This window comes from Paramormyrops kingsleyae, chromosome 10 (assembly GCF_048594095.1).
Source record: "Paramormyrops kingsleyae isolate MSU_618 chromosome 10, PKINGS_0.4, whole genome shotgun sequence".
NCBI lineage: Eukaryota > Metazoa > Chordata > Actinopteri > Osteoglossiformes > Mormyridae > Paramormyrops > Paramormyrops kingsleyae.
Genome location: NC_132806.1, coordinates 30,996,763 through 31,021,752, shown reverse-complemented (window position 1 = coordinate 31,021,752; position 24,990 = coordinate 30,996,763). Strand labels below are relative to the sequence as shown.

The following is a 24,990-nucleotide window of genomic DNA, read 5'->3' as shown; positions in this document are numbered from 1 at the left end:
ACTTTAACAACGTTATGCATAACAATAGGCAAATGTATTTTTTTTCCAATTTTCCTACAAAACCAACAGCATTGTAAGATATTAAATCGATTGATCTGATAAAAGCATGGCGATTCATTTTCAGAAAGGACAAATATTTCCCATACGATTCATCACATCAGTCAGTTTACTTTCTAAATACAATCCAATCTCGTAATTCTGGATTATCCGGATTAATATGTACAAAAGATATATAGGACATATAATGAGTTGTTTGTTGTCTTCAGACTGGCTATGTCTGCTGATAAACATTACTGACTTTCATGTCCTGTTTATGTCCTTTCCCTACCTATCAAACATTATCTAGAATTCACCAAAACCAAGTTAAACCTAATAGAGAAGGAAAATCAGTACTACAGTCAAATTTATGGCAGAATAGTACATATGTCTGCCAACTGATTTTTAAAGAGGATAGTATTATTACTGATATTGTTAGTCTCAACAGCTGTGATTGTAAGATTTATTATTTCTGTTTTAACTTATTCTACTATATATAAGCATTTATACTATATATAATCATATATAATATTCAATTATAAGAGGTACAACACACATATTACATTTGTTGTATATATACACACAACAGACACGCTGAAGCAGTCTGCCCCACTAAGGGAGCAGTAAGCTTGCTGCGCCGTTGGTCGCCGATGACAACACCCGCCAACGTGACCAAACGTTGGGTTTTACGCGAGCGCCACGAGAGCATTGTGGGAGAAACGCCTTTTCTCCACAAGCAGACTCATACTTATCAAGTCAATGATATGAAAGACACGCTGTATTTGAAAACTTTAGAAAAGCCCGACAGCTGAAAGTTTACTTACAGAGTGAGACTTTTACTGCGCACGGTTCACGGTGACGGATATAACTTGGAACCTTGCTGTTAGCCGGAACGCAGAGCCGCAGTCAGATAGGAAACCAGTTTATCTGGCGACGCCCTCCGAATCAGTCGCTAAGCTTACCGGTTTCTAGAAGGCGAGAACACGCTTTCATTAACTGCCATTTCCAGTCTCGCCACAAAAATATAAACACGTAGCCAGAGAAGATGGCGGACGATTTCGGCTTTTTCTCTTCCTCCGGCAACGGAGCCCCGGCAGCAGAAGACGACCCCGCCGCCGCGTTTTTGGCCCAACAGGAAAGCGAGATTGCGGGCATCGAAAATGACGAAGCGTTCGGGACGCTGGAAGAGGCCGAGCAGCCTCACTACCCTCCATCTCAGACAAATTACAGTAGGTCAATCCGCCGCCGACTGGCGCCCGTCAGGCCGCTTTGTCAGCCGGCGCGCTAACCGAGCAGCTGCTCATGGGCTAGTCGGGGAATTACATCGTGAGGAAAGGCTAGGCAGCCGAGCATCAGGGGTTTTTCCGCTTTTCACTTAGAACTAACTCGCATTTTACCAAATAACCACCACAAAGAAAGGGAAGTAAGAAGCGATCGTAGATTTCGACGTGTTTTGGCGCCGTGTGGGAGAAGCGAGCAGTTACAATGAAAGTGGCAGCCTGCTCGTACTGACAAACGCTTCTAAAGAGTCACCAACTCATACATTGAATGTCTTAAACTGCGATGCTGCGATATTTTAATCATCATTTTTACTTTAGTTTAGGTGTCTCGCAGCCTGTACGATAAAAACAAAGATTTTTTATAGACCAGTTAAACTTCAGGCAAACTGTGAAACATAGACACTGAAATATTAAAATCGGTACGATTGGGTTAGAAAGAACAGGTATTGCTACATTCTTAAATTGAGTGGATGACGTTAAGGCGAGTTAAGCAATCCTCATCTCATTTGTTAGTTTTGAAATACACGGCAATGTATTATTGGCATTTGTGTGTAAGTATATATTTAGGTGATTGCCATTGATATACACTGAAAACAAGTTAAAGATATATATTTTTCTTTTTCTTGTTGAATGATAGATGTTTTTGGGGAAGAAGCAGCCACCGTGAATGGTGACATGTTTTCGGTAAGTTACTGTAAGGTTGCCTTTGAGTAGGTTTTATAATAAACAGTATTTGCACTGTATGTTGAGTCTTTGTTTGCTGTCAAGTCCGGGAATGAGAAATGCTTTCTAAAGCTCCTCACATCATCTGACTATCTTTTTAACCTGTATATATATATTGGTTTGCAGTAGAAAGGGGATTTTTCCGTTGGTCAGGGATAATGTTAGGTCAGTGTTCAGTTTTTGGGAGCACAAACTGAAGCCCTATTCTATGTGACCAGTTTGGCACAATCTTTGTCCCTGACACAGGACTTAAATATACTGAAGCCAGCTCTCTAAATGAGAAAGCAGCTGCAAGGCCTGTTTGTGTCCCTTAGGATCACCTCATAATGTCAAAATGTTCTGTCCTCCTGGCCCCAGCTGAGTTAAAATGAGTCATATTTGGACAGCTATTGTTTAGCAATGGGATTATTCTGTAATCCTTATTGATTAAATAGTATCCGGAATCCACTGAAAATATTAATCAGTACTGTCCTGCCTGATTATCTCTAAATACATTTGAGCAATTTTGATTTTCTCAGTAGTCACTGTGGTCATTTGGCTATTAAATGTAGGCATTTTGTAAATTGGTACAGTTGTTTTGCTTACCAGTGGTATGAAATTGCACTTCCTCCAGGAGTCTAATGGTCCCACCGACAGTTATGCCGCTATCGCTCGAGTTGACCTGCAGAGGCAAGAACCAGAAAGTCTGCGCAGGTGGAGAGAGGAGCAGAGAGCCAGGCTTGAAGAGCTTGGTGCGTATCTATGCCTCGCTGGCCCTCATCCAAAGTGACTTTGTTTTATCCGTGTTTACAGCTGGTGATTTTGAAGAAATTTAACTGAAGCTAGTAACCTTACAGCTGCTAGTCACTGTCCTTAATGAAGAAAACCTGCTTCTTACCCATCAGGATTTTATCAACACAGATCAAATACTTGCACTGAAAAGCTTTGGGGTGGACTGTATACTATGCTGAGTGTCTGAAAGGGTGGCAGTGTGTGTCTTTGATTTGGGTTTGTCTTTTGCATAGCTGAGAGCTTTTTTTCTTTGTACAAATTTGGAACAGCCATTAGTAAAACTGAAGCCCACAATCATAATATTCTATCCAATCATGTAATCGTTTAAATATCTTTGGCTAGTTTCCCCCCACAAACTAACGCATGGTAGGATTTTTCGATGAAATTTATGTCAAAAAAAGCGGTAACAACCATCGCTGCATGTAACAGAAAAAGCTGGAAGATTATTTTTTTTATTAGTAATCAGGTACATACCATTTGTGGATTCAAAATTAGACTTTCTTAGCTGACAGTGAATGTGCAACATAACCAAAGGACTTTCCAGTTTTATCATATAAATGTTTTCATTGCACTTGAGAGAACACACTTTCATCCAGAAGCATATCATTTTTTTTTTCGTTTTGATTAGTTATATTTTAGTCAAGGTGCATCTTAAAACCAGGGTTATCATACCGGCTGGCAATAAGTTTTGATTCAAGCAGTGGCAGCAGGTGACCTTCTGTCTGTGTCCCATGGGGTCACACAGACTCCGCCTCCAAGGCTGCAGAGGCTGAGTGGAAGGAAAGGGCCAAGAAGGAGCTGGAGGACTGGCATGTGCATCAGTCTGAGCAGATGGAGAAGAACAAAGTCAACAACAGGTACAGTGTGATCCCAAGGACGTTTAATGGTCTCGTCTCCAGATATGGATACAAAATGATTTCAGGAAGCTGTTGCTGCTTATTGTGCTGTTCAGCTTTCTTAGGGAAAAAACACATTCCAGTATTTCTATCCCAAAGAAATGACAGCTGCTTAAATATGTTATACATTTAGCCTGTAACACATGTAGTATGTACCTCTTGACATCTGTGTGAAAAACATTCCATGCAGTGGAGAAATACAGAAAATATATACAGAAAGTCAGTGTTTTAAGTGTTTAAGTATGAGGAAATATATCCGTTTTTTGTTGCTGTACATTGTCTTCAATAAAATAGGACACGCCTGTTTAGTTTGTAATTTGTGGGAGGGGGGGGTTTATCATGTCTAACTGAGTTAATTATATAGTTCTTAAGACTACCTGTGGTGCTATGTAATTACTTCAGAGAAGTAGCTTTGTTATGGCAATTTTAGTTTGTGTGAGATCCAAATATCAATTATGGAGCCCAGGAAGTGGCATGGAAAAAGACGGACTGTTGTGAGCCTCGCAGCACTTCGTGTTACTATTACTAACTGTACTGTGTCCATTTAAAGTACAAAACATCGAATGAATGGACTAAGTATAAAACTAAATGCTACAGACATGTCTAATAAAGTGTGCTTTAAGCATTAAGCACAGAAAGAAATCTGGAAAACAAGGGGTGTTGCTTTCTTCTGTTGTGTCATAGTTAAGGTTTAAACCCGGATCCCACTTTCCCAGATATTCTCGCTTGATGATGGATTTGCAGGTCTGTACTGAAATATTCCAGAAAGCAGGTTCGAGTTTAAACCTTAGCTCCAACACGGTGGTAGGGTTAGCTTTATATGCAGTCCTCCCACTGTGGTATCTTTCGACAAAAGCAAGCAACAACCCTTGGTTTTCTACATTTCTGTACAGGCAAATTTGAATGAATGTTTCAATGTTTGTGAGTGCACTTCACCTTCAACAGCCCAGATGTCTTGCTTACAGTCAGTGAATGGGCACAGTGCAAATATTAATAAATGTGTATAAAATCACATACGATGAAAGTTATTTGGTGTCCATTGTCCCCCATAGATCAATGCTTGAAGCACACTTTACTGAACATGGCTGTATTAATTAGGTTTATACTTATTAGTTAATTCTATATTTTGTACTTTAAGCACAGAATGCAGTTAATTATTAATGGGAAAGTATTGCGGGATCTCGCAAAAGTCTTTTCTTTTTTTTATGAAGTTCAGGAAGCTCATTTTTATTAAATTCATTTAGCAGTTCGAGTATAAAATTGTCCATGGGTTGAAATTAACTAGTGGTAAATTACATGTACATAATTATTATAGCTTAGTATACAAGAGTATCCAGTATCAGTCAGTTTTGAGTGTATCTCTGATATATGGAAGGCATTCTATTCTATACATTCTGCTATACTAACCATTGATTGTTCCTTACAAAACAGTGATGCATTCGTGTTAAGTGTCACTGCAGATATCTGAGCTATATAAATGTGCTCTTTGTCACGTTGAGCATTAACACCTATGAAAATGGACATTTGTGTGCAGCCTGTTTTGACTTTCCCAGTTTTGAAGACAAGGGGGGATGTAGCTGAACTGTACTAATACAAGCCTTCTTTTATATCTTTCAGCAGACTCTCTCCAAGTTTTGCACGGTATCTTTTTGTAACTATAAACTTTGCTGCTTTTTCCCTTTGTCGTAACGCTCCTTTCCATGTCTTCTGCCTTGATATCTTGCAAGTGTTCTGTCTGCTTGTTGTTTGAAACTGACCCATTTTCTCTGTCTTCTCCTCCTTTCTTCCTCTCTCCCTTTTTGTTTCTGGACTAATTTGCATGCACACTAGGATTGTGGATAAAGCTTTCTACGAACAGCCCAACGCAGATACAATAGGTTTTGTGTACGTCTGTTCCTCTTCAACCTGTTTCACAACTTCACTTCACCTTCAGTAACAAAAATTCCCCTTGAATATGTACGCTGGACCCATTCTAGAAATTAGTTGGTTAGACTACTAAAGCATTCCTTATTCTTAAAGTTAAATTTCAGTTAATAATAATGTTACCATTTTGTTTAGCTGTTTTATATTAATGGTAGTATTATTATTATTCAATCTGAGCAAACTTTGATAAATTTATATTGACATTTTAAATGATTGTTGTGGCTTTGGGCCCTTTTTTATTGACCACTGTAGGTAATTTAAACTCTGCCACCACTGCAACACATCACAGCAAACTGGTTATTTTTCAGATTATGTCAGCATAAATTAAAGGACTCATTTCAGTGTACATTGTCTGGTTCAGGGTCATTTCCTGTTGCTGCTTTTCTACGCCCTTGTCGCTGTCCTGTACTGATGGCCTGTATATAGAATAATCTTTTTAAATGAGAGAGTATATGACCTTGGCAAGTATTGCCATCTCATGAAAAATAACACAGCATTACAAAAATAGTGCTGTGCCCCATTTTGGTGACGTGGCTTTTCATTAAGAATGTAGTTGTGCCGTATGCACTGTGGGCAGTTTGCTCTGCCCTCCGTGGTGTGACAACGCCTTATATATCTGTGGTATGCCTGAGGTCTGTGAGCTTTCTGTTAATCCTGGATATATTTTGAAGCCATTTCAGATCAAATGTGACTGTAACAGTGCCTCCAGTTCCCCTCTCATTTCACCTTGCAAGAAAATTAGGTGCATGGCAGTGACTGGTTTGCATTGGTGGTTTGCTGGCAATGACTGGTTTGCATTGGTGGTTTGCTGGCAGTGACTGGTTTGCATTGGTGGTTTGCTGGCAGTGACTGGTTTGCATTGGTGGTTTGCTGGCAGTGACTGGTTTGCATTGGTGGTTTGCTTATCCTGCATCTTTTGCTCTCTCAACTGCTTCCCACTTTTCCCCAACTCTACCGCATCAAGTAATTTTTGTTAGATTTGTTACACATATATAAAAAAAATATTTTATGGATCACTTACACGCTGTAGATCTCTTGATATGTGAATGTCATATTCTACATTTGTGAGATCACTTACCATCCCTAAAATGCCTCATCGCTATCATGAATCATTCAATCACGTAGGTGGAAGATTGGCTAGTAGTTGACCACCAAATTGTCTGTTACTGTACTCCAGTCAGGTATAACTACAAGAAAGTGCTTAATTTGGTAGCTCTGTAAAGCTATGTTATGCCTGATAAGTGTTAAGAAATCAAAAGTGGAAGATTATCTACATTGGTTATTGGAAAAAAAAGTGTATTGTATGCTGTATATGCAGTTCTGGCATTTACTTTTGTCATGCTTTACCCAAACTTAATGCAGTGTGAATAAGCCTGCAGGAGCCTATTTAACTTCAGCTTTGGAAACAGCAGTCATTGATACACTGCTGATAGTTTATCACACTTCCTATACTTACTTTTTATTTGAACAATAAAACAGTGTAAGCAGGAAGCAAGCGGTATAACTGAATATTGTATATATCTAGGGTACACTTTAGTGTGGAATGGCTTTTCCCTTGTTTTTTCTTAAGAAAACTCAGCCTTTTGAGTAAACTATCCGAGAGCCTTTTGCATTGTGCTGCATCAGTCCTGTTCCATTCATGTTTGACTGCACAGCTGGTCGTTGCTCCTGAATTTTCTGCCAACAAGTTTGGCCTTAATATGCGGCCATATATTCTCTATGGGGTTAAGATCTGGTCTGGTGATGGACCAGGCCAAATCATCACTGTCAGTGAATTCCGCTCCGACCATGACTTTGTTGTTTGTGCTGTGAGTGCTGGTGCATTATCTGGTTGGAAAATAGCCTATTGTCTGTCATTCCCACTACATAACTTGTTCAAGCTTGGTAGGAACCCTTTCTGTAATATCTTTTGGTACTCCTTTGCATTAATGGATATTTTTCACATCATACCAGCGCACCAATACCAGATGGTGCGAACCCCAACCCCCCCCCCCCCATACTATTATCCCACCTCTACCATGTTTCACAATGGTGGAGAGGAATTCTTGGTGGAATTTCTCTCTTGACCTTAGGACTGGACGATATGGCAAAAATTTATATCACGATATATTTCTTACTTTTGGTCGATACGATATAATTCCGATATCGATATGGACAATATTAAAAAGACTCAGGAAAAAACTGCCGAGGACACACACAATGGATGTCTGCAAACTGAATTTGCAAAGTCTATAATACCTCCAGGCTCCTCCTATTAAAATTATATAATTTTTTTTTTAATAAAAACAGTACAAAAAAAAATAAGGATCACTTTATTTGTATTTAGCCTTTACAAACAAGAAATGTGAAATAAACTATCAAATAAATAAAACTCAGACTCAGCTTATTAACAATAATATATTTCCATTTAAACTAAAACAGGCTGATTATTCATATACTGTATATTATATGATACAGTATATATGTATATCGAAATATCGGAAATGTGTTTTAAAATCGTATCACCGTTATTGAAAAAAATTATATCGCGATATATATTGATATCGAATTATTGTCCAGCCCTACTTGACCTATGAAGGAGGTGTTCAGAAGCATCGCTATAAAGCTCAAAACATGACTTGTCACTGCAGAGAACACACCACTGAGAATCATTGTGACTATAAAGTGCTGAAAATTTGAGTCTGGAACATTCTATGTGGTTTACTTGCACACCTTTTTGATGACAATCGGCTTCCTTGAGCCGTCTTGTAGTTGTTCATTTTGTTCATTTCTGAATTGCTGTGCTAATCTTATGAGGCTTCTTATGATTTTTTCAGATCATTTATTTTCAGCCTTCTGTCATCTTGACATTCAGAACTTGCCTTCTGTGCCACAGACCCTGTCACAATTGTGTGACCAATTCTCTGAATTGTAGGCAGTGGAATCTGGATATCCTTAGACTTCAATCAGACATGAATGGAACAGCAATGAGGCAGCACACTGTGATAGGCTGTAAGACAGCCTGCCCAATGGAAAAGCCACCCCTTTCTAAATTATACACTGGCTACAGACAATGCATGCAATATTGTGAAACACTGTTACTTATTTCACCTATATTTGTTAAATGGGAAAAGTAATCATAAAACGATAAATTGTTTGCCTCATTTTTCTGCCCAGCAGTGTATGTTGTTTATTAGACTGCATTGCATTCTGCTTAATTAGGAATTTTAGTTGATTTTGTTGATATAGCACTGACTTTATCCATTTTTAAAACCAAGCATCTTGAATCAAGCCTACTGGGACAGCTGCAGAACAGTGATACAGTACCCTTGCCAAGTACCTGGTTTTGGGTTGGCCCTGTGCACTGCTATTTATTGACTTTGCCCCTGGTAGAGTACTGCAGTATTAACATAAGTATTATTCTGCGATTTCAATGTTACTTCACAGGAAATCCTGTCAAAATAGTGCCTGCAAAGCCAATAATTCACCTATTTTGAATGACAAATGCAGTTAACGTGCGTGTTAAGAACATGAACCTGTTAAGCAATCTTTGAGGGATGGAATGGCACATAGACACTGTTAAAGGGTGTCAAATATCAGTCTCAAATATCCACATAAGTACTATATCTTGATTTACACTACATTCTTCTAGGTTTGTGAACACAGATTAATACTGACAGCACTGTAATCAAGCAAGGTAGATTTGTAATTAGCGGTTAATGTAAGGCTGTTTCTCTTAAGTGCCATTTTTAAAGTGTTGCTTTTGGTTCCTCAAGGGCTTCAGAGGAGGCCTTCCTGAAGGAGAGCGATGAGGACACCCCAGGCTCTGAGTGGGAAAGAGTGGCACGGCTCTGCGACTTCAATCCCAAAACCAACAAGCAGTCCAAAGACGTGTCTCGTATGCGATCTGTGCTCATATCCTTAAAACAGACACCCCTGCTTCGCTAGGCCACGTTTTCTGTCCTGCTCTTTTAAGATTGTGTAGTGCTCTGTCTACTCCACAATGAAGGAAAGTAAAATATTTTGCTAATTAGTCTATTTTCTGGCACCTTTTCAATTTTGTTACATTGACATAAGGATGCGAGATTCATCCACATCCCCTTTTCCACATTATAGCTTGGGTTACACCGTTCTGTCCCTTCCCTTGACAGATTTTATGTTGCTATCACATTTCTGTTGGCTGGACTTGTAGTGTATTTTGAGCAAAAGTATGCCAAGGTGAGTGCCACCAATGTTCTCTTTTGGACCTTATGAAAATACTTTGACATTTTAAAGTGTCCTACTACAAAAATGTAAATCAGAAGTTCCCTTTTGACCTGAAAAATCAGGGGTGGTGTGATGATCAAAATGTATTTTGAATGGGAATCCCCTCTCTGTCCTTCAGGACTATGACAATGTTTGAAAAGTGATTTTACATCTCTTAAATCAGTCTTAGCACTGTTGTGTAAGAATTTTTAATCCACTTTGGCTGGTGCCACCCATTTTTGTAAATATTCACGTTTTATTCTCCCTCAGCCCAATGTACCAGTACGATATGTGCTTTATAACTCACAAACTGAACGAGTTAATTCCTAGCTGCTTATGGTCTCATGTTGGCCAGCTCAAGACCTAAGACAGAAGTGACTTTTTAAAATTTTCAAAGGGGTGTCTCTTGTATACCCACAAATCACCTGCCTTTCCTAGATTGCCTTCAAATGTATTTGTGAATTAAATGTATTCTTTTTTTTCCAAAATGAAATCAGTGCATTTTCTTGCTGCTTGAATGCCATAGCCTACCTGCCACTTAACCCAGTTTCTCACAGATGATTAAAAATCGCTGCTGGCATCATGTAATTAGAATATGACTGAGTGCTTTTTGAAAGCCCTGGGTGTAAAATGAAGCACATTAAACATAAGTCACTGCAGTATATAATCTAAACCATATGGGTTGAACTTAAAATTCCAAAAATGACCGTAACATTTTATTTATTTTTTTTATGTGTTAGCAATACGTTTCCCATTCAGAATATAGATGCCCTTAAATGTGGATTAAAAATATTGGTTTGACATGAAGGGCAACCCCAGACAAAAAAAAAAAGTCTATAATGGTTAACCAAAGTAATCATTTGGTTTAAAAAATGTAGAGTTGGGGGTGTACATTATCCATAAGAGGCCAAAAAAAATCCTAAGAGTTATTGTTAGTTTATCATGTCATGAGTGAGTGAAGTGCTGTATGCTGGCCAGGGTGGGTCAGAACCTTTTCTCTTGTGGCCTTCAACATTTCCAAAAAGAAAAACACCTCACTCCTCTATAGCCGTACTGTTAGTGCCTAGTCACTATTTACACTATTGGCCAAAATTGTGGCAACAGCTAGCAATGTTTATAATGTAGGTAGTGTTTATAAACAATCAAAGAATGTTTACAAATATATGTTGGACGATTAAATAGGTAACTGGAGCAAGAGTTGAATAAAGTTCTGCAATCTCTAAAAATGGGAAGTGTTTCCAAAATTTTGGCCATTAGAGTACATTAGACAATGTTCCTTCTTAAGGAGTCCTACAGTCCAGCACCCTGGAACCAAGGATTCAGAAACATGCTGAACACTTGGGGACTGTCTCTCTGATTCATGACATGATAACCACATCCATATATATATTCTTCAAAAGGATTTGTTATAACAGGACCATTGTACAGTCTCACCACTTTTAATTTTCACCATGATGTGCACCATGAAAGTGACGGTCACTACATCAGCTCTGTATTCCTTGCATACCTGTGTATCTGCATGTGTATATGTGGTGTAGTAGAAATAATGCAACAGTTTTATATAAGCAGACATTTCATGGAAAACTGTTACTCCACCGAGGAAAAATAAAGTTATTCTATATTAATCTGTTTTGTTTTTAATATGTAAATTAAGTTTCATAATACCAGCTACACTGTTTGCCTGTATATCTGTTCTTTTTTGATGCTAATAGTAGTAGATAAATGTAACAATATAAAGCAATTATGTATCAGTGTGTCACATTCCATGACCAACTGCACATGTTGATCTAGCATAGAAAATCAGCTACCAATTAGGTCATTTAAGACAAATTAAGTATATCATGTACAATAAATTAAACACAAAGGAAACCCAACTCTCTCAGTACTCTGGTTTTACACTTGAAGGAATGCATCCTTGCAGAGACTTAAGGCAAATAATGATGATTAAGGCAAAAGCATGACTGGGTTCAAACTTGAGCAACATTGCCAAAAACACCTTCCAAGTTTGTATTTTTTAAATCTTTTTTGGAGATAACTCTACAGTATACACTGCTATTATTCATTATGCTATTATTTATTATGATCAGTTTTCACCTTTGTTATCTTCATCCAGGTACTTTAAAGGAGGGAAAAAAGACCAAATTCACAGTCTTCATTTATTTACATCTAATGACCACAGAGTTCTCTTACAGCACTACTGACTGAAAAAACATTGCAATCACTTTCATAAAGCAGTACAGAACTGTTTTCAATTTGAGAGCTTTACAAGAAGATCTTCAGCCAGATGTTGGCAATGGTAGTTGTCCTCTCGCTGCTGAGGTCACTACTTGTGTTTCAGGGCTGTAGCTGCAACTCCTACAATAATAGCAACTACAGTAAATCCTTGTGCGAAGATTCGAGCCCGCATCAGCAACTGTGACTGCCGAGTTTTTCCTTGTTTGAAAGCAATGAGGCCGTATGTTAATGCTCCTGTGGTCCCCAGGCAACCTGTAAGAATGTTAACGAAACTGTAAAACAGCGGATCTTCACACAGGCAACATACGTAACGTTATTATTGGCTCATGATCATTTCAAGGAAATTCTGATTACTGGAGAAGTACATTCCTAACATAAGTTTAACTACGCTCTACCACTACAGACCTCCAAGGTGGTGGAGACATTATTTGCGTGACTGAAAGATTTCAGGTGTGTGGGTTTTCGTAACAATATATTTAACCATCTATCCATCCAGACATCCTGAGCAGGATCTCAGGGGAGCCTGAAGACTATGTTGATATAGTTATTTCACAAAAACAGGCCAACATTAGGCTCTTTCTGACCGCAGGAACCTTTTACAGAAACTTGGCCGGATTTTAGTTCCTGAACTTTCTCAAAGTAATTACTCTACCTGCTTGTGTACAGTACATTCAAGAACAGAAGACCTTGTACACTTATAAATGAACACTAACTAATACAGTTTGGTCATAGGACATCATGAGGTGATTTTTAAATAACTTATTCAGGCACCAAAGTAGGCTCGACTGAGTTGCCAGTTGAATAATAAGGCCGAATGCATTACAGCGTCTTTTCCCACACCACAAAGGATGCACCCAATGGATACTTTGTGGCCCAACCTATCCCAAGATTCACTGCGTGGAGATAAAGTGGGCGTGACCCGAATAGGTGATAGGAGTGACGCTTCATGACGGAAGAGTACGGCCGGGAACAGCTGATGACGCAAATACTGTAATTTGCAAACTTAGTTCGTACAACAGGTGGCAACACAAGCAATCTCTTTAACCAACTGAAAAGGTAGCACACCTAAAATGCAGAATGTCTGGCTAGTGTATCTGTGCGAGCACATTATACTCAGTTGCAGTATCTTTCTCGCGTTCTGAAGTAACTAAAGCAAAAATTCCAAAATCCTTCATTTATTATTTAATTCTTGTGTTTCTCAATTATTTGTTTGTATTTGTTGTAAACTGAGTTCAGAAGTACACAGCAATTGACCAAAGTTTTAAACAATTTCTATACTTTTTTTTTTGAAAAGTTAATATTAAAAAAAGTTTTACTCTAATTAGTCATTTTCATATGTATGGTATTTTACATTCCTTAACTGAATGTATTATAACAATGATACAGGCAGCATTTCTTGCAAGGATAGACTTGCTTGTTAAGTAGTTAATGGTTAATTAACATTACTACATACATTCCAAGAAGAAAATTGTGATTTATATTGTTTATTATAACCAAAAAATATCAACGTTTTGACCAACTGATCGTGTTACTTGAAATGTGATCCTATGGTTTGTATTAATATTCAACTGAAGCTACACATGCTTTTGTTATATCTCCAGTGCTGCTTGAACTGCATCACTTTTGTAAAGTTTTGTTAAATTGCATTTACATTGCTACCAGCCCTTTATTCCTGAACTGGACTTTATTTTTATTGTTTTGCAAAGACTTTTGCGTACTTTTTACAGTTAGATCATAAAATTTCGACATCGTGACTGCAAGTGTTTAATCTGTCTTGTTTTTTTAATGATATAATCAATTTATTTATTAGGTTATTCAACAAATTAGTCGCTAGATTAGTCCACTAATGAAAAAAAAATCGCCAGATTAATCTTTATTAAATTTCGTTAGGTGCAGCCCTAGCAATAGTTAGTTCATATATGGTATACATCAATACTGTCGATCTCAGACTAGCATAAACTCTGTGTAAAGTAGGGGTGCTCTGTAAACTTAAGGTGATACTTAAAAGAACCTTTACATATGTCACTTTCGGAACTGTCACTTCTCCCCCTGCCGGAAGTGGAGGAATTCAGACACACACTTTCATGTTTTGCCCTTCTACGTTTACAAATGCTACGTGAAGTGGGTAATCAATCACAAAAAAACAACTACTTTTATGCATACACACATAAATTACTCGTATCTGGCCATATATTTGTTTTGAGCGAAGGTATAGTCAACGGATGACATTTATTTGACTTACCTAATGGTACAAAGGGATTCTCCTTCGTCTTTCTAATGAATTTCTCTTTGAATCCTTCATCTTTCATCCGCGAAGCAGGGGAAAATCCTTCTATAACAGGAGGATTAGACAAATCAAAAAGTACAGCTGAAGATGTTTGCTTTGGCCCTTGATCTTGTCCTACGGGGGTTGTTGTGGTGGCCATTTTGTCGGTGCTGTAGGCGGAAGTGATCTTCGAGCCACGTGATTTGCGCAAGCACGTTTATTGGACACGTTTAGAAAACCGATGCATTAATTGATTTAGTATTTCGAAAATGAAATGGCAATGCAAATATTGTAGATAACTGAATTGCAGATTAAAGGCGCGGCACAGATGGAAAACAATTAAACAATGGGGAAAGCATGTATAATCATCGCGTGCTTGATAAATGTCCGGAGTTTTAAAGTTATTTTTGTTAACTAGTAGAACCATGATTGTTGTAAATAATTCTGCCTCATTGATGAAACAGTTCTAAATTTATTATTATTATTATTGTTGTTGATTATGATAATTATGATGATCACGGTTAAATTATAACGGCCCACATACCCATCAGACCACCGGGAACATGCCTGTCCAGTCCAGCCTTACCCTACTATGTCTTTAACTGAAAACCAGTATTATATAAATTGCTAATTTAACCCATAACGTTTGATTCTGCGAAATTTACATAATAGTGTTTGTCAACTTGAAATAGTGTTTGAACAATTTGAAGTGAGTCACAGAGGGTTCTTATTACCCTCCACAGCCGGCAACTTTTTGGGTTGTGAGCAAAAAATGATGTAGAATACTTAATGTTATGCTATCCTAAAAAAGAATCAACATGGTACTATATAAAATCAAATGTGAATGGAGAGAAACATCATATGTTGGGGAATTGCGATGTTCTTTATCAATTTACCACTAGATGGAGACAAAATTATATAACAAAACTATTTCTTATCACAAATTAATGCGAACTTCTTTGCAAGACAAATGCGAAATGCTTTAGGTTGATCCCCTACAAGTTACTGTAATTGTCACCGAGGATCGGCAAACGTGCTGGGAACGTGATGGAAGGACCAAAAGAAGACCAAAAAAGAGGCTGGTGCCCTAAACGTACTGAAAACATCCTGGGAATGTGATGGAAGGACCTAAATAAGACCTAATAAGAACCTTAAAGTTGGTCCTCTAAACGTTCACAGCATGTCCTGAATTTTCCATGAAGTCCCCAAATAATGTGGCCCGAAGTTCTGAAGAACTCCACATCACAGTGTTGTGGGAACATCCTAGGAAGACTACAGAATTACATACTTTACACCAGTGGGGACGTTCTCAGAACATATGCATGAACAGATAGCAAATGTTGTGTGGATCAGGAAATATCATGGTCTGGGAGTAACCCAGAAACAGAAATAGCCCAAGACAGGGTGGATGTGTAACTGCCGCCCTCCTGCGGTGTCAATTGTATCTTGAAAATTGGACTACACAGAAAAATAACTGAGAGCCCTTAACCTAGATGGAACAAGCCCATTGTTGACCACTCACACATAAGTCAGACTAAGGGAAATTCAGAGTTCCCAATTCAACTGAGCAGCATGTGGGAGAAACCTTGCAGAACATCGACCATGTCGATTGCAGTGAATGTTAGCACTCTGATACATTCGAGTCAAATGGAATGGTACTGTAACAAACAATATTTGCGTTAATAGTTCATTTTATACAAAAATGACATCAATTTGGCATTCTTTTCTAGTCTGAGATTTGGTAATTGCATTGCTTTTTTTTGGAAACATGCCATTAATTTCTGAAAACCTGTTTGGTTATTTGCTAATTAAGAAAGTCTAATATTTAAATGAATCTTGTTGTATGAACAAGATGTGTCCCTAGACCTTCATTAAAATATCCCAAGTGACCATCGCAGCTACCGGATTGTGGGTGTGTCTATCTCCAGCTGTGCTTTGTCCCTCATTTTACATCTAATACAAGTTAGGCAATGAATACATCGTAAATAACTCATTCAGGTATATGCTGCTCCACACAGTATTGGATACAACATGCAAGTAACGTCAGTCATTAGATACAACAGGTAACAGGGTATCGGGGAACATGGCATGATTTTGCATATCCAAATTGCTTCAAACACAAACATTTGAAAAATAAAATAATAATAATAATATCCATATTCGAACCAACTATGCTTCTCAGGGTTGTGGGTTGGAGTCTTCCCCAGGCAGAACAGGGCACAAGGCAAGAGGTCAACCTAGATGAGATGCCAGTTCATTCCAGAGCACATACGTACACTGACTGTATACACTGTGGGAAGGGGAGTAGGAACGGGGGGGGGGGGGAGGACGTGTACCCCCCAAAAATAGATTTTTACATTAACCTTTAGGTCAACAGCCATACCACCTGCAATTCAGAGTTGGTGGTCCATCTGCAGCAAAGCAGGTTTGGGCTTGGCCAGTACTTGGTACGGAGGCCAACTATTAAATCTGGGTTGTTGCTGAAAGAGGTGTTGGTGTGACCAACTGGAGAGTCCGTCCTGTGCTCTGTGTGGATCGCAATGCCCTAGTGCAGTGATGGGACTCTGTCCTGTAAAAATCTTTCGGATGAGACGTAAAATCAAAGTCCTGGCTCTCTACGGTCATAAAAATTCCCTGGACATCCTTTGAAAGAGTAGGGGTGGTACCCTGGGGCCTCATTTATAGCGTTCGTAAAATCTTGTGGGAGAGGAAACGAAAAATCAGATGCATATAATCTTGCGTGAACCGCAATACGCATTGTACAAGTTAGAAAGCCCACACATCGTAGAAACATTAGCACGTGTGTGTGCTAAGGAGACCACACCACATTACTTACTGGCTGTACTACGTTTTTGCCCCATTACTAAAAATGCACAATTAATAGCTCTGAAATAGCTCTGAAAAGTTGAAAACAGCTACTGTGTGAGTGAGACTGATTCCCAAGAGAAAGACATGCGGCGTAGCCAAGGTAAGATTTCTAATATTAAAGATACACTAACAAATACTGTGTATGACTAATATTTAACCAGGCCTATTATATGATTTTATGTTACTCAGGTCATTTCAGTATTGCTTTTGGCCCCTGTGAGTTTCTGCGATCATTCGGCAAGCTCCAAAAACATTCCCGTTTAATTGTTCATGGCAAATTCGCGAATAACCGGAACGGCAAATATGAATGGGTCACTGTACATGTGGCTGCACACGTTCACCGTGGATGCCCTTACTTTGACATTTCAGTATGTACACATCTAACTTAAATTCTACGCAATACATATATTGGTAAATATAAATTAATTTATTACAAAACAAATGCTGAATGTCAGTTGTATATTAGATATTATCAGTGCTGTCAAGTCTCACGCATTGACTGTGAGACACGCATTTCAACCAGTTCACACGCTCAAACGCCACTCCTTCTATTTCTCACGATGAGACGTAAGGGATAACATCCACCAAGTGGAGTTTTCCGCCGAGTTCATGACTGTCCCGAGTTATACAAAGTTAATAGCCATCAACTAGCCTAACAGAAAGTAGCATTTCATGTTTGCGGGTAAATTCCAAAATAAGTTACATGTAATCCCGCTGCAAGCACATTATCACATGGATGCGCTCACAGATGGCGTGCAGTGGTTATCTAAAGAGCAAGATCCGATTAATGCGGTAGGAAGGGCTGGCAAGTGTCACGCATCGACCGTGAGACACACGTTTCACCTCTAATGTAGTCTGACTCCAAAGTTTTGATGAGATCTGTGAGTATTATGTTATATAAATGTTTTGTGAGCATCCTGGGGCAAAATGGCTGGCGTTGCATCATCCAGGTGGGGGCTACACAATGGTGGTGGTTAAAGTGGCTCCCCGTTGGTGCCTTATAGGACTATGGCTGTTTTGAAAAAGTGCCATATAAATGTAACATTCATTCATTCATGTTCTTTTAAATTATGAAGCTGCCTATGCCCATGACTGTGGTACATTTGGAGATGCCAGTTACACTAATAGCATTTCTTTACACCATGGGAGGAGACTCACATTTAAAGAGCGGAGATTCAGCATCAGTGCTGTCTGCTGGGCCACTATGGCACCCAATTTGAATGTAATAATAATATCTTGTTTTTCTGGAACAGATTATTAATATAACCCTGAAGGGCTATATTTACTGTCTTGCGCAAACAAACAAGGAAAATATATATACTACAAACATATACACTACATATACTATTCATTGAATTAATAGCTAATATATAGTAGAATCTAACAAGTGTGTTATTGAATATTTCATGGGACATGAAAATAATTATAGTAAAATACCCCCTGCTGAAGCACGGATTTGGCCTCCACAGAAAATAATTGCCCAGGCCTGTTGTAACTCAGTGCCGCAGAGCTCATGAATTATTGGCTATTTATCATTAGTCCTCTGTGTAACGGAAAGTTTAACATTGACTGACATCAGATTGCGGACAGACCACTATTACCCATGACAGTTTCATAGAGAATTTCAGAAATGATTACATTGGTACATTCAATTCTGCATGCAGTGTCTTTTGTCATACCTCATAAGATGATCTTGTTCAATTTTGAAAATGAACGGTAAGCTTGATTCAAGCTGACTATACAGATATATTTTCTAGACTTGAGGGAATTGGGACATTGAGAAGATTTAGGAGTATACACCTTTTTGGTAGATGGCTTATAGAAACAATATTTTTTAATTAAACTTGGTATTTTGAAAACTAATCCAGAAACAAGTCATGTTTTTATTTGTCTAATAGTATTTTCTTTGTTTCTTTGGAACAAAATTGTAATGTTTTCAGTTGGAGTTCAATATACTTATTCTTAACACAATGAATTCCAAGATCACATTATTACATGCTGTCCACTCAAGCAACCTTGACTCAGAGTTCGTAGCTACATTAATTACCGTTTCTGTTATTTGTGAAGCAACCACTAGCCTAGATTCAAGGTTCTTTTAATTTGGCTAGTATCTCTATAAATAAACACATGAACTCACAGAGGCCAAAGCAACTGCCAGGGATTGGGTGTTTCCATGGCAATTGATCAACAGCACCATGCTCACAGAATCCTCAATTTTTGAAACACAGCTGTCTATAACTGGACTAATTGACTTTTTATGGTTTTAAATGTTGTCAAGAGGGTGGTAGTATTATTTGTGGGCATGGTTCCTAGCATAGTGCAACAATGAGGTTTTGTTTAACTCAACGCAGGGTTGCTAATAATTAGCATTTTGCATGTTTCCTGTGGTTTTCAGTTAAAGCGGCTACATTAATTTAGTATGTTTTATAAGTGTGTTATGTTTGCTGTCCTTTCCTCTTAACTGAGAAGCAAACTTAAGCATTTCAAAACACACGTCTGCCTAGGGTGACTATATAAATTTGTCATACTGATAATAAACTCTGTGACAGACACTTATCCTGTAAATCCATTATCCACATGTCTCCCTAAAATGCTTGCATGTTTTCCCTAGTTGCTGTGTTGAGGTTGGGGAAGTGGGGAAGCTGGGCAATTTTTCCTTTATAAATCTGTCTCAATGGGAGAGGAGGGATGAATGAGAGCTGTAATGATCAGTTGCTGTAAAATGAAAAGCATTCACAGGTTTTATAGTTATCAACCACAGTTTTCTTCACTTTTCTCTTGGTTAACTGCAGGGTGTGTTTGAAACCTTTACTGATAGAACTTTAAAATGTACCGAATTCAGCATGAATATGGTAAAATGGTTGTTAATGCACAGTGTGAAAATTTCAGTATGAATATTTATAATGTATGATTATTTATATTTTATAAGACACTTTTGCCCAAAGTAGTTTGTTTATATATCTTAGCAGAACTGTTTGCCGTTAAGTCTTCGTTTCATCACATTGTGCATAATGAATGGGGATCTTTATACAAGATATCCTATCCTTGAAGGTTTGTTTTTAGCTTAGGAGGCAGGTGGGTGGATGGATGGAAACAGAAGTAAGGAAAGGAATGATAATTTCATCTTATTATCAGGATCACCTCTAGAGATTTATGAAAAGGGGGACAAGCCTATCTTAAGGGGATTTATTTATTTATTATCTGATTTTAATCACAATGAATGATGATGCATTATGTAAACTAATTAGTGTACATTTATTTGGAGGGGCCAAAGACAACCAAACAGCCCTAGCAATGTCCCTGATGGTTTTGAAATTTCTTGGTGTTCTTCACCTGGGAAAGGAGCAATCGATTTGGCTTGTATGTGAGATGCTGATGCCATTTGTTTAATGAACTTACCTCGTGTCATGAAGAATGTCAACCAATGTCCATCCATAATGTGACTTAAAAATTGGAAAGAAATACAAGATGACAGCAAAAGCTATTCTGATTTGACGGAACTCATCTATTCATACTGTATGGTTCAGAGCTGGATGAAGGAGTCATCATATTTTTAATACTGGAAAACTCGCAAGACAGAGTAAAACGTAATTGTCAGCAAGCTTGCTCGACGGGGTTCTCTGGTGCATTACAGAGGGCAGGGTGAGTAATAAATTGAATATTGAATGTGCACGGAGTTGGACTTTAGGGCAGAAGTTGTTTCCCTTTAGTGGTTTAGAGGGCAGCATAGTGGGCGAATCTTCTGTGCCTGTGATCGGAAGGTCTCTGGTTTGAGCCCGGCCTTCGCGGAGTAGCCCTGTTTGTGGGCCCTTGAGCATGGCCCTTACCCCCCAGCTCCATGGGTGTCGCTATGGATGGCTGCCCTTCACTGCTGAGCTCACTCTCGCCTGTATATGTGTCTGTGTGTCACGGAGAGCAAGATGGGGTAAGGAAAAAAGAGATTTTTCCCCATGGGGATCAATAAAGCATTATTATTATTATTATTATTATATTAAAGGGTGTGCATGCTAGCTCGGGGTAGCAGGGTTAAATCTCACATACACTTTTGTACGTGGAGTTTGCCTCTTCTCCATGTGTCATGCAGGTTTTATCCAGGTACTCCAGATTTCTCATGAATTTAATTACTTGTAATGTTCTCTCTGATGGACTGGCATCTCGTTCCGGTTGTACCCCTACCTTGTGCCTCATGCTGCCAGAGAAAACGCCTGGCCCCTTCCAAGAATCTGAAAGCAGTATAAAAGTGGGTGGGTATAGGTAAGCATTAAGGGGTTAGACATGTTACATTTTTGTTTTATTGGCAACTAACCTTAGTGTTGATGAAGACAAAGAGGTCGTAGGCATCTTTAGCCTCCGTGGAACAGTGATCATCAGCAAAAGATCCAGCGGGCAAGAAACACGTTATGGACTGAGCAGCGCAGTGAAAGACTTAAAATAATAATAATATTTGAAAGTACCCATATATTTCTAAGAACAATGATTAAAGTTCTCCAGAATCTTTTATTTTTAAACTTGTACAAGTGAATGCACAGGAAGTACACCAATATGTCTTTGGAAAAGTTTAGATTAAAAAATGGAAACCAGCACGAACCAAACAATGAACATTTGAAGCCTGATAGAAAGTGGAGGAATTCCATCTATATGGCATAATACCAACAACAACTATTATAACAAATTACTGTAAGATTTTGTACATCGTTATTCTAGGACATTCATTTCTAGAAAGAACCAAAATGTTAGTCACTGGCGTGATCATAGTTTATGCGAAGAAAGTATAGCAATCAATATCTCCATATAAGGATCTGTATCAAGGGAAGAACGGATATCAGTACTTACGAATGTTACGAATGATCTCTATTTCAAAATATTATGGGAGGAATGAAGTCAATAGGCTATATCACAAAAGTAAGTTTGGTCTGATTTATGTGGGAAGTTTGAGGATATAAAATCAGAAATAGCTTGGTAAAAATATATTGGCAGTACAGGTTAGAGTTCTGTTAGATTTTCATACGAAAAAAACGGTTAAATAGACCATAAAATGCCAGTCAGACGCTGCATGGCGTATCATGCTGTCCCGCACGTATTTCCGCTCCTTTGCGACACTCCGGTACAGCTGGTGGCGGTAGCGTGTAAGTCCGATTTTCCAAGTGCCATGAACCCAAAAGAAGAGAAAAAGTTCAGGGCTAGTCGGGGTTAGTGTTTGAATACCATACAAGGAGCAAACGTGTATCCCCTTCCATCCAAACCCGCTGGCGGCCGACGACAAGGAACAAGCGAAAAAAGGTAGAAATCATTCGATTTTTTTAATTGTCACAAATACAGAGGCTTGTGCTTTCCTGAAAACTTCATTCAAGACACGGGTTGAACAAAGTGAAATATCTTAAGGAGTTATTATAGGCGGTGGCAGTACAGAGACGAAGGAAATGAAGCAGTTTGTATTCGAATAAAACGGTGTAAAAAGAAAATCAACTTTAAAATCGACTTTTTCCTGCGTGAAAGAAAAGTGCGAGGGATCTCATTTATCAGATGACAAAACCGCCTCACATTATAAGTTTGCTGTTACAAGAACATTTTTTCGGACTTTGTACAACGTTGTTTCTTATAAACTGTAAAAACATTCTTAAAACAAAAACCGAGTTAGTTGTTTATCTTTGAAGAACATTTGAAGTTAACGTTGTTCCCCATGTGTGGAGTTAATTTGACAAATAACAGCAAAGGGGACTGAATGTCAATGTCGTCAAAATTCTAAAGAAAAAAAAAACGATTTATCAATATTAAATACAGTGATTATCGTAACAGTAGTAATACCCGCAGTTGAAGTCTTGTCTGGTTATGGCGTTTATAAATTATATGTTCTGTCACCTCCGCTTAAGCCATGGGCATTTTATCTGAATTTCTTGTTGCAACTAATTTGTAAGCACAGTACCCTAGCATCATTTGCAGTACACGCATAAAGATACGCACGCTTGTATGTGTTTGTATTCATATCTTTGTGGGGACATTTATTTATGTGGGGAAAACGCTAATCACAACAGTGACAACCTTAACCACTACCCAGCCCTAAACTTAAACCATAAATAACCTAACAAAATACAAGACTTTTAGTTTTTTGATTGCAGATCACAGATTTGTATAAAATTGAGACACACGCACAACATTATAACCCAGGCTACCAATCTTCTACCATTATAACAGAATCAGAATGAAATACCAATACTCAATGGGAAAGGCAATACATATTCAACCAGCCTGCGGCCTGTACTTGATAGATGGATGTTTGAACTGATGGTTTTAATACCAAGATGTAACTTTATCAGCAGAGTATGCTTCTTAATTATGTTAAAGAAAGATGTAATGCTAAAAACTATTGGATAAACACAAAAAACCAAAAAAACAATTGTTGACAAAATGGATTATTCTGCATTTCGAGTGAGAATTGAGGTGGATACATTTAAAAAAAATCTGTTTCATTGATCCCAAAAGTAAAATTCATGTGTTATTTATGAATGGCATGTCGACTTGGAGCCATGCCTAATATTTTACGCATGTTTTGCAGTCCTGCAGCCTCTGACGTGGTTTCTCACTCCAAATGGAGAGTAACCGAAATAAATCTTTCTGATTTTCATCTGTGCTGAAGTTTCCCTTTTTACTTTTTATTATTCAGTTCATGACTTCAACACTTTTATTCAGTACTTCATTACATGAAATTTCCAAGGATATATTTTGATTGCTTTTATAATGTTCTCCGTGTATATTTAGGGGCGCTTTTCCACCACACCAAGTACTGTACGTTTGGTACTTTCGCTTTTCCATTGACTTCCAATCGAGTACCAATACCAAAATTTCCAGTGCCAATAGTGCCGAACCAGCTGCAGTTGACTAGAACACAATTGCAAACCCAGAATATAATGATACACTAAGTAAAAATGTGATTTAGTTATAAGAACATGTACAACAAAAAGAGCCGGATGGCATGACAAGAAATTAAAAAGTATTTTGTTGGATATATTAATATAGCACACACATAGCGTGCCGTCCTAGCGATGTGATTTTGTTGTAATAAATATTGGGGTATTTATAAAACAAAAAAGATTATACATTTCTCATAAACCTGTCTTAGACTGATTTAAACGGCTGTTTTTTTTTGTGACAGAGTACCAGAGTGAAAATATTTTAGTGAAACTTTAACCCCCTGCGCTATAATGTCTGTACAGAATTGAAAGTAAGAAAAAACCTTACTTTAATATAACTGACCAGCAATGTAAGAATTGTGGAAGGTGCAATTGCAGGTATTCTTTAAAGAACAACTGATAAATTTGGGAAGAGTAGATAATAATTAAGATCCCTTACACTTATTTTATTCAAGTATTTGGTGCAGTTAAGTATGGAAGTTACTTGTTACATTGTCCTTTTTAAATAAGTGTTGAAAACTAAGTATTGTCTAGTGTTTTCTGAGGGGGAAAAAAACAAGGTGATGCATTTCTTAATGTGTGGCTTTCCTTTCATATTATAATTGCCCTGTTGAATGCTTGATGTTACTGTTTTCACCTTAATTTCTTCTGGGGGGTGAATATAGTTCATACCTGCCCTTTTGATTGCTATTATTTAGGTACTCCAGTTACTTTCATGTAATCTGGTTTAATCTCTAAATTGAACGACAGGTGTGATAAATGCAGTAATGCTTCTGAGTGCATCTCACCAAAAAATGGGCAATGTAGAATAGAGATACTACAATCCCATTGGGGAAATTATTTTTGGCTTTGCCCATCTT

The 24,990-nt window shown here is 38.1% G+C and overlaps 3 protein-coding genes and 1 long non-coding RNA gene across 9 annotated transcripts in view; 2 read left to right on the top strand and 2 right to left on the bottom strand.

Annotated features, from left to right (window-relative positions):
• Positions 1 to 705: 705 nt before the first annotated feature.
• Positions 706 to 11,478, top strand: cltb (clathrin, light chain B). Of its 6 annotated transcripts, none has more exons than XM_023834602.2 (7): positions 706 to 1,265; positions 1,954 to 2,000; positions 2,653 to 2,770; positions 3,556 to 3,667; positions 5,327 to 5,347; positions 5,537 to 5,590; positions 9,385 to 11,478. In XM_023834602.2, exons 1-7 carry the CDS (start codon positions 1,082 to 1,084, stop codon positions 9,554 to 9,556), a joined length of 708 nt encoding a protein of 235 aa, XP_023690370.1. In that variant the 5' UTR covers positions 706 to 1,081; the 3' UTR covers positions 9,557 to 11,478. The 6 variants fall into 6 exon arrangements, with proteins under 6 accessions (XP_023690370.1, XP_023690369.1, XP_023690371.1 ...); XM_023834601.2 differs by having other exon boundaries at positions 5,324 to 5,347; XM_023834603.2 differs by lacking the exon at positions 5,327 to 5,347 and having other exon boundaries at positions 707 to 1,265.
• Positions 11,479 to 11,995: 517 nt separating this feature from the next.
• Positions 11,996 to 14,553, bottom strand: higd2a (HIG1 hypoxia inducible domain family, member 2A). Its single transcript, XM_023834607.2, has 2 exons — positions 14,331 to 14,553; positions 11,996 to 12,340 (listed from the first exon to the last, which is right to left on the bottom strand). The coding sequence occupies exons 1-2, from the start codon at positions 14,512 to 14,514 to the stop codon at positions 12,177 to 12,179; spliced, it is 348 nt and encodes a 115-aa protein (XP_023690375.1). The 5' UTR covers positions 14,515 to 14,553; the 3' UTR covers positions 11,996 to 12,176.
• A 6,202-nt stretch (positions 14,554 to 20,755) lies between these two features.
• Positions 20,756 to 22,222, bottom strand: LOC111855523 (uncharacterized). Its single transcript, XR_002840912.2, has 4 exons — positions 22,056 to 22,222; positions 21,529 to 21,570; positions 21,399 to 21,445; positions 20,756 to 21,121 (listed from the first exon to the last, which is right to left on the bottom strand). It is a non-coding gene; the product is annotated as an uncharacterized lncRNA (long non-coding RNA).
• A 129-nt stretch (positions 22,223 to 22,351) lies between these two features.
• Positions 22,352 to 24,990, top strand: part of pdlim7 (PDZ and LIM domain 7) — a 44,583-nt gene continuing 41,944 nt past the window's right edge. The window contains exon 1 of the mRNA XM_023834617.2: positions 22,352 to 22,502. The gene's annotated coding sequence lies outside the window, so the exon portion shown is untranslated. The remainder of the gene's footprint in view (positions 22,503 to 24,990) is intronic.

What these genes read in the sequence shown, in the direction of transcription:
- cltb (XM_023834601.2), top strand. Translation starts at nt 1,082, where the DNA reads ATGGCGGACGATTTCGGCTTTTTCTCTTCCTCCGGCAACGGAGCCCCG. An exon ending in AAGAACAAAGTCAACAACAG is followed by an intron (nt 3,668 to 5,323) that starts GTACAGTGTGAT and finishes TATATCTTTCAG; the next exon opens with CAGACTCTCTCCAAGTTTTG. An exon ending in CTCTCTCCAAGTTTTGCACG is followed by an intron (nt 5,348 to 5,536) that starts GTATCTTTTTGT and finishes CATGCACACTAG; the next exon opens with GATTGTGGATAAAGCTTTCT.
- higd2a (XM_023834607.2), bottom strand. Translation starts at nt 14,514, where the DNA reads ATGGCCACCACAACAACCCCCGTAGGACAAGATCAAGGGCCAAAGCAA. An exon ending in GAATCCCTTTGTACCATTAG is followed by an intron (nt 12,341 to 14,330) that starts GTAAGTCAAATA and finishes ACATTCTTACAG; the next exon opens with GTTGCCTGGGGACCACAGGA.